The following is a 9,092-nucleotide window of genomic DNA, read 5'->3' as shown; positions in this document are numbered from 1 at the left end:
ATCCATAACCCAGTGCTCTAACCACTCTAACCACTGAGCCATAGCAAATATGTGGGCCCATGCCTCAGTCAATCTCATAACGACACATATTACATATTCATTTCATAGTGGTTACCTAATAATAATAATTCTGAATAATATGTCCTAAATCATCTAATCATCCAAGGCATCCTTTTAATGCGACACATGCTTCTTCAGTTTAGAACAGGAGATGCTAGGCTAACACTGCTCACAAACACTGTACTTAGACTGTCACCAATCTCATCTCTGCAAATTCATGCCCCCATATCTTTAGTTGTTTCGCACAGGCAAATTGATGTGATTTAAAACAGAGGAATGATGGGGTAGCCATTTCGAGAAACTGGAAGCACCTCAGCACACTATGTGGTATCATTCCGCGCAGTGTGGTCCAGGGCCCAGTTTCCCAGAAGTATTCTAGTGTTTTTTAGTGAGATGTATTCATGCCATTTTCCTGTCCAACTGTTTATGAGAATTTCCATCGTTTTGAAGCAATTAAATATACTTAGATGTGATTGTGGACAGTGTTTGTTAGCAGTGATAGCCTAGCATCTCCTGTTCTAAACTAAAGAAGCACACATCAGATGTCGTGACATGTCTTGGCTGTCTGAATTCCCAACTCCACCATATTTGTTTGTATAAGTTTTAGTCTAGACCATTTGACTGTGGTAAACACTGTTGGTCACTAGCTGCTATAACAACTGAACATGTAGAAAGCATGAGGCCATTTCAGAGATTGTCGGAGTTGGGATGCTACTGCAGAGAGTTGCCTCTTTTAGACAAATCTAATATACTAAAACACTCCCAACTTGTGTAAATCAATCAGTGTAAGGTTAATGGGTTATTATGGTTTATCTTAATTGCATTTGCCTTGATGGTTTTCCTTCATCTCTAATGAGTTTAGTAATGAGCAGAGGTGCACAGACACACACCGTCTGGAGGCCCCAGCCACTCCCATTGCTCTTCACACTTCTCTCCTTATCTGCAGAGGTGTTGAGGTGACACCAGCCTTCACATTCAGCACCCCCCCCCCCCAACACACACACACACACACACTCTCTTTACTGGCACCTAGTCCAGGTCACAGCGAGTACCAGAGCCAGGCCAACTATTCCCACATCAGCACCTACACACCCAGCCACTGACCCCTACCCCCCAAAATATCCACCATATCCATACATTGCATTGGACAAAAACATGCTTTGTGTGCACTGCGTCCAGTGACCATTCCACTGACCACCGAGTTATACACTAATCATAATCCACAAGTATAAAAGGCATTTCTCTGAATACATACAGTTGTGATTATTCAGCTTAACCCCTTGAGCTCTAGGCGTATTAATCTGTATTAATCGTAAAAAGTATTATTCACTAATTCCATACAAATGATTCAGTGGGTAGGCTTCTGTGAAATTAATAAGTAAGTTATGTAGTCGTGAAAGTGAAGTGCTAAAGTGAAGGCCCTTGTACAGACCGGTACTTAATGTTAGTTTGGGGAGGGGGGGCAGTGCTCCATGCCTTAGAGGAAAACTGGTGTAATCAGCAATGATTCAAGACTGAGGGTCAATATGCAGCCATGTACACATTGCCATAATAAGAGCATTACTGGAATAGCAGTGACATTCCTGCCCATGTGTAGGACTGTCTTACCCCGCAAAGTGCTTTGACTGCATTGTAGCTTGGAACCCCATTGTACGTAAATGGATATGCCAGAAATTTCAGCATTTTGCCGGATTCTCCAAAAGTAGCTGTTGCTTTTACGCTTAAAGGGCTTTTCCTAGCGGGACAGGTATATGTCAATTTTGGATAAATATAATAAGTCAACCTTTAAAGCAGGACATGCAAAAATGGGTATGTCTTGCTTCTGGCCTCCCCCTACAGTCAGGAAGTGTAATGCTGCATATCATTTAAACTGGGATGTCAGATTGTCCGAGTTCCAAGTAGAAAATAACACGGTTAACTCGGGTGTGTCGTCCTGCCCAGCTCCGACATCCGACTTCAGACGTAAATGGAATGCAGCATCACTCGCGCTTTGAGCCACCCCTGAAGGACACGAATTCCTAGACTTTCTGGAGAGATACAGAACCGTCATTGGAAGTGATGTGGAAAGCATGTGGACTGACGTAATATAACTGGATTTCACACAAATACTCGGGTCAACAAGTCATCACACAGTTCTCGCAAGCGCTATCCTGCACTAGCATTCTTAGCGCTACCAGTTGATAACACATTATATGGTATTTTGCACCTTCAAACACCATGGAAACATATAGAGGTTGGACAGTACTGTGTGTATGACAGATTTCATTAGACACAAACAAACCGAAGTGCTGCTAAACTGTATAATACCACTAATTTTATTACTGTTTATATGTGGTGCGGCCATCTTGGATTCTGAACTCGGGGTTAGTAAGTAGGTACTGTGTAATGTAAAGCAGTTTTTATCAGTTGACCAATCAGGTCACAGCTCAGCGGACCTGTGAAAACAACTACGATTTAGAGCACCATGCTGGTATAACTTTAAAGCACTGTCCTCCTCCTCATTATTTTCACTCTAAGCATCACACTGAAGCTGAAGCTTTGGGCCTCCTCCACAGCTAGGCTAAATTCCTAAGAAATAAATCAAATGTAATCTTCCGTTATTGTTATTAATAATAAATACAATCTAGACTGCTAGGCAGAAATGCAGGCAGGCTCTGCTGTGTGTGCGAGAGCAGAGCAGAAGAGAAGGTGACTGCTAGAGTAGCCAGGAGTGATGTAGTTGGACATGTTCTCATGGAGCAGCCCCACTCCTAAGGTGCTTTGCGACACATCACAGTTTTCATGAAGATTCTGACTTTCACCAAAGATTTCTTATTAGGCATTTGTTCAATTAATGGGGGCAGTGGTCTTGATCAGTATAGGAGCATAGCTGCGAACAAGTCTGCTGTTTAAAAAACACATCATGAGTCCTAATAGCCTTTTTATTAGGACTTTTCTCAATAACTAATTTAGGAACATTGGTAGGAAGGTATTAGTGAACAAGGCCTGATGTCTTCTTAACACTGACGCTGGCCTACAAAGCCAAGAATGGACCAGCCACTCCGTACTTGATAGCAATGGTCAAAAGCCGTCCTGTACCAAGAGCCCTTCGAGCTTCAAGTACGGCTCGGCTGGACCCGTCATCCTTACAGATCCACGGACGACAAGCGTCCAGGCTTTTTTCTGTCCTGTCACCGAAGTGGTGGAGCGAACTTCCCCAGGGTGTCCGAACAACACAGTCACAAGACACAGAGTAGTGTCGAGTATTGTGGCCTCCATACTGACTTTTGTATTAAATAGTATCTAAGCTTAAAGGTATCTATTGGATCCTATCCCATACAAACTAGCTAGGGGTATTTTCTGAGTAAACAGTGAAGCACTTCTGTAAGTCGTAAACCTGAAAAGCTTCTAAAAAGCCATCCCAGACCTGTAATTCAAAAAAAAGTGTACGTACAGGTCAGTGCGCGGTCAGCGTTTGAGTCCGGGTCAGAGTGTGTAGGTGCCAGGGTGGGAACAGTCCTGCAGACTCTGTTTCATGTACAGGGTGTAAGCTGGTGTCAGTGGAGAGTCTAGAGCAGTAGAAGATGTGAGAGAAGTGTGCTGATGAAGGTGTGAGGGCTGGTGTCATTCCTACACCTCCCTAAAATGAGGGTAGAAGTGTGAGGCCTGAGATCGGCATGGTCACTGCACTCGGAGCGGCACTGGACACGCTGTGACCCTGGACTGGGGTCAGACTGACACGTTTCAGTGTCGCTGTTATAACGTTATGACTAAAGATAAGAGCCACAACTGATCACAAATGAGATCCGTGTAAATTACTGTGTGACTCTCTATGCATGTCTAATAGCTTTCTAGGGACACATTAACTATCACAGACAGCTCTGTCTCCATTCCCACTGTATATATCACTCAATCCACTAAGCTGCTGTTAATCGAATCAACACTTAACAGATGAAGTGACAACAGGCCAATGAGAGTTAATGAACTTAGGGAACTGCATTTGTCCAGTCAGGGACAGGAGTCTGGGCCTAACTCAATACGATCAGCTGATCTCCTTAAATTAGCTTTTCTACTGCAAGACGTTCCCATATTGTGTCTTTAGCCAAATAAAAGAAAGTCTTCAGTGGTTTTATCTTTACTCCATCACTTTCCGTGTCAGATTCAGTAAAGCTCTAGATAAATGAACTGGGATACATGGAAATGGGTAAATACACATATCTCTCCTGCTAATATCTGGACGACTGTTGGTGGTATTGTGTTCCACGCCAGTTTCCAGTGTAGTTCTATCAACGTGTCAACAGCCCTTTACAGTAATTCCGGCCTATCTTGATAACATTCCCAAAGAGGGAATATAATCGCTGGTCTTTTGAGAAAAAAATCATAGGAATTTCCCCTTAAGCATTGATAAGATCCACCAATAACACACTTTGAAGGCCATAATTCTGTGGTCTAATTAATCAGGAAGACTCTCTCTTGGAGTGAGGGTAGGGTTATGTGCTGGCCACTCCAGCTCTGCATTGCTGGAGTGAATGCCGGAGTGACGCCTCTTGTTTGTTACGTGGCGGAGTGTATAAGGAGTGCCATGGATAGCTTAGATGAGACAAAAAAAGAAAGAAAGAAAGAAGGAAGGAAAAAAGAGCCACAGGACAGATTAAGGACAGAGGAATGGCCACCGTGCATGAGAAAGAAGCAGAAGAAGAAGGATAGAAAGACAAAGGGACCCTGGGGTGCAGTAGGAGAAAAAGGCTAAAAGGAAGGGAGAATGATAGAGAGAGAGAGACGGAGAGGAGGGAATCACAAAGGGACTGAAGGTTACAGTGCATAAGAAAGAAGGACTGAAAGGGGAGTAAAGGATCAGGACTGCAGCGTGTTGATGCTGGTTAGTGAAGAGTGTTTTACTGCTGGAGTTCAGATTTCTCCTCATTGTTTTTTTTTATATAGAAGATCCTCTCACACACTCACACTCACTGGTTAGCAGAGAGCAGTGGGGCTGATCACCCACTCACATTCCTCCCTCAGGGGGAGAGCAGGGTGTGGAGGGCAGGGTGTTGGGGGTTTCCAAAGCTTAGCAAATGGCCAAACACACCACGGTTCACCTAAACCCCCATCAGAGGCTCGCCACAAATGAACAGAGTAAACACAACGGCCCTTTCTGCTGTTTTCCTTACAGCTAATTTTCCAGATTAGACATTTGCTCGACGTCGTGGGTTTAACGATAGCTTAGAGTGTATCACAGTTCAGTGTGAACGACAGCTCCAGGGCCTCTTAGACCTAAAGTTAATTCAGTCTAAAGCCCTGACAGACATTTTAAACGGCTGTCGTTTCGCGCTCGCGCGGGGGGTGGTGGGGGTGGGGGGGTTTCTTCTGGGCTCGCGGCTGAAGACGCGCTTTAGTGTTTACCTACAATAAAGGTGGGCTAATGGCTAACGGTGAAAACACCGCTAAAATAAGCGAATCTGATAGCAGTAAGGCTAAAACCTGAAAATAAAACCCACTGGGATTTAACCAACTACTGTAGAAATCCTGCCTCAGCACTCAGTCTAATAATCAACAGCATATCCGTTTTGCCACGCAGTCATTTATTTATTGATTTATTTATTGATTTATTTGTTGTAATGTATTGGTCATTAATAACCTTTGAACACCCAAATAAAGTCAAATAAATATATAAATAAATTAATAAAATGATGTAGGCTAAATTACGTAATGACGCAAGACAACACCCTGTTTCCTTTTCCCACATTTTCTTTCTTATTTATTTATTTTTTTATTGGGTTTACCATATTCATAGATGTGACATTTGCCTAACATATGTAGTTATTCGACTAAAATTGAGGTTATCCTTAATTTAGATGAAAATGATCAGCTGTGTGTGTGTTAGCGTGCCTCTGTCCATTTGCGCCTTTTGCCTGCTGGTCAGTTTGCTGGCCCTACAGGAGGTCAGCATGGTGCTGTCCTGCAAAATTTGCTCTTCCAAATGGAGCCGCAAAGTCCATCAAGCCCCCATTAGAGGCTCATTAAAGGGGTGTAGTGAGATATTTGGCGCCTGGGTTAACGGACTCGGGTGCGAAAGCGTGCTTTAAGAAAAACACACGCACAAGGCGAGGACTGACCTGAGATCAGTTTTAGACAGGCAGTTCCTCAGCGGCGTGAGCGGGAGAGCAGGTCTCAGATCAGGGTCTGGAGCAGCGACGAGCGAACCGCGCGGCACAGAGAGGACTTTTATTATTTATAATAAAATAACGAGTTCATTCGTGCAACGACGACCGACCAACTGTTATACCTTATTAATGTGATTAAATTAGCTGCAGCCAATCTGCTCAGTCATTGGTTCATTGTCTGTGATATTTCTAAAAATGGTTGATTTGACTGTGTTGGGCCTCGGCCGAAATAAAGAGTATATGACTTTATGTATCAGAGTATGTCAAATAATACGTATTTCTGTCGGAAATCAGTGCATTACTCGGTTGTCTATTGGAGACCTATTAACTATCATACTCTGTTACGTGCCCCCCTCCTGCAACTGCCCCCCGTCGTTCTTCTCGCAGATGGTGTCTAACTTTGCCCCTCTGTGTTGTTGCAATAACCTCACGGTACCAGATTTCTCACCCTCACGCTGCGGAGGCTTGTTTATACAACTGGGCAAGTCCTCACACCCAAATGTCCCTCAGCGGTCCACTCATTTGGCAGATGATGGGGGCATTTGGGTGTGGAGACCACCGAACCCACGCCCCTTCGCCAGGCCACGCCCCCATCGCGCCGTGCCTCTTTATAAAGCCGGTGAGCAGCAGCTCCTCATTCATTCACACTCTCTCTCCCTTCAGCTCGTCGACTCTTCGTGTCTTCCAGAGGAAATAACCGCCTGAAACGGACCGACTGTTTGCGAGGACTTGCTCGTTTCCTCTTTCGGACTACCCCCGACACGACGGACAGAAACACCATGAATTCTGCGTGCCTCGTCGCCGCCCAGACGCCTTTCGGCCACCCCTCAGCCTTCCTTTCGGCTGAGCCACAGCCTGGCGTGCAGCAGACACCCCTGAACAGGTGAGCACGCAGCTCCGCACCGTTAACGCTTCCAGAGGGAAATCTCCTAATGTTTTGGAGTGAAGTTAGGCTGCTTAAAGGCACCGGGGCGTTAGCAGTAACGCTAGCTATCTAGCATCTCCTCGAGCTGGTCACCAAAACCAGGTTGAGGAACAACAAGCATAGCCTGCGGTTGTTTTGGGGTCAACGTAGTGCAACTGTGTGTGTGTGGGGGGGGGGATTTCAGAGCGTCTACTGCTTATCCATGTTGTCTTTAGGCTAAATCCTTCAGTTTTACACCCCAAAATACTCTGTTTCTCGGTCACTGACTGTATCTCTCCTGCCTTCTTTCAGCCACGCTGCCCTGTGGAGACCCTGGCTCGTCACCAGCCGGGATGGGTGCAGGAGGAACAAGCTCGCATGTGTAAGTTTGGCCCTCTCTGTTATACTTGTGCAGTATTTTAATTGCAAATGCCCATTTGAATAGCTTTTAATAGTTCACCTGCTGTATAAAGCAGTAGAGGACAAGAGCACGCCTTCAAAAGCTTTCATTGATGTGGTAATTATTCAGTGAAAGCAGGGCATTTCTTAGTGTTTTCAAAAAGCAACCCCATACCTTGGAGCCAGCAGGGAGCTTAAAGGAGACAGAACAGGCATGTGGAGCGCATTAGCAACAGTATGCTAGAGCAGGAGGTGTGACTGTCAGCCTGTTTTGTTGACACCGAGCCACTCGGCGCAAAGGCAGGGAGAGCCACGGTGACGGGCCTGAGACGCCCGGCCATATGGCACCACTGTCTGAGGCAGAGCGAGTTTGGCACCCGGTGCTGAGGTGTGGGGAGAATAGCTTCCAGAGAGGTAGAGCATGCTTGCCAAGATTAAAGTAGACACCTCTGGCTCTGGGGAGGGCGTTCAGGCCAGTTTCCCACCCTTAGCCTGACACCCACAGAGTCACTACTGCGTCCTGCCCAAGGCGCTATACAGCCGCGAAGCTGTGTCACCCCATAAACACTAGACAGGAAGCTGTGTTGGATGTGTCTTGCTCGTTTTGTTTTGCAAGTGTGGCCTTACACCTCTTTTCCTCTCTTTACAGCCTTACACCAGACCAGCAGTGCCGAGTAACACTCCAGCAGATGGCAAAACTCAGTCCTTCCAGCACCCTGTCAGGTCAGTGCTCCTTTTTGTTTGGGATGGCTTTTGGCATGTGGAGCTGTGATCTATAGTTAGATATCCTGCTGCAATGAGGTGGCTCTTATTTAAAGAAATAGACTTGCCAGTTTCGTGAGGGGGCGGAATGGTACTGGAGTCCGAAGCCTAAAAAGGAACATCATTTTTAAACATTCCTTCTCTTTTTATCACAGACTCTTCTGGCCAAAGTCCAAGTCTTATGACTACCTCTACAGTGACGGCGAAGCGCTGCTGAGAAACTTCCCAGTCCAGGCGACCATCAGCTTCTACGATGAGTCTGACAGTGAGGATGAGGAGGAGGAAGATGAGGAAGACTGGGAGGAGGAGGAGGAAGACTGTGATGAGAAGGAGTGCCTCAAACCCCAGAGCTATTTTTCTACCTACAATTAAAAATTCACACTGCACAAGACTGTAATGCCGGCAGTCACAGGAGCTGTCACACTCAGATGGGACTATACAGTGTCTTCACTACAGGAACGTTTGATGCCGCATGTCCACCACAGCCTGCTTTTTTTTTTTTTTTTCTTCAAACCAGAAATTCCATTAATGTATTGCCAACTTCCAAATAACGTACAGAACGGAATGTCTTCCTAATTGTAAATTCCTCTGGGAATTAAATAGTTGCGAACAAACAATCCCACATTGGGGTGAATGTGTTTCTGAGTCATCTCAGGGTCTCAGTTTTGTTTTGTACATGATGATCTTTGTTTACCTGTATTTTATTCCCCTGTCCCTAACTTATGTTGTACATATCTACATATATATTTATGTCTTATTTTTGTACTTTTGTGCATTTGCCACAAAATAAACTAATGTAAAAGAATGAAACTGATTGGTGTGTGGGT

General features: G+C 45.1%; 1 protein-coding gene across 1 annotated transcript; it reads left to right on the top strand.

Moving 5' to 3' along the window:
* Positions 1-6,831: 6,831 nt before the first annotated feature.
* ripply1 (ripply transcriptional repressor 1) lies at positions 6,832-8,769 on the top strand. The gene is made up of 4 exons (XM_072662224.1): positions 6,832-7,083; positions 7,417-7,486; positions 8,153-8,226; positions 8,421-8,769. Exons 1-4 carry the CDS (start codon positions 6,980-6,982, stop codon positions 8,635-8,637), a joined length of 465 nt encoding a protein of 154 aa, XP_072518325.1. The 5' UTR covers positions 6,832-6,979; the 3' UTR covers positions 8,638-8,769.
* Positions 8,770-9,092: the final 323 nt, after the last annotated feature.

Source organism: Salminus brasiliensis, chromosome 18 (assembly GCF_030463535.1).
Source record: "Salminus brasiliensis chromosome 18, fSalBra1.hap2, whole genome shotgun sequence".
Classification (NCBI taxonomy): Eukaryota; Metazoa; Chordata; class Actinopteri; order Characiformes; family Bryconidae; genus Salminus; species Salminus brasiliensis.
The sequence above is the reverse complement of the archived record's forward strand: the minus strand, read 5'-3'. Positions and strand labels throughout refer to the sequence as shown.

Bases quoted from the DNA above. Each gene is read 5' to 3' on its own strand.
- ripply1 (XM_072662224.1), top strand. From the start codon at position 6,980: ATGAATTCTGCGTGCCTCGTCGCCGCCCAGACGCCTTTCGGCCACCCC. The intron at 7,084-7,416 runs GTGAGCACGCAG...GCCTTCTTTCAG, and splicing joins CAGCAGACACCCCTGAACAG to CCACGCTGCCCTGTGGAGAC. The intron at 8,227-8,420 runs GTCAGTGCTCCT...TTTTTATCACAG, and splicing joins TCCTTCCAGCACCCTGTCAG to ACTCTTCTGGCCAAAGTCCA.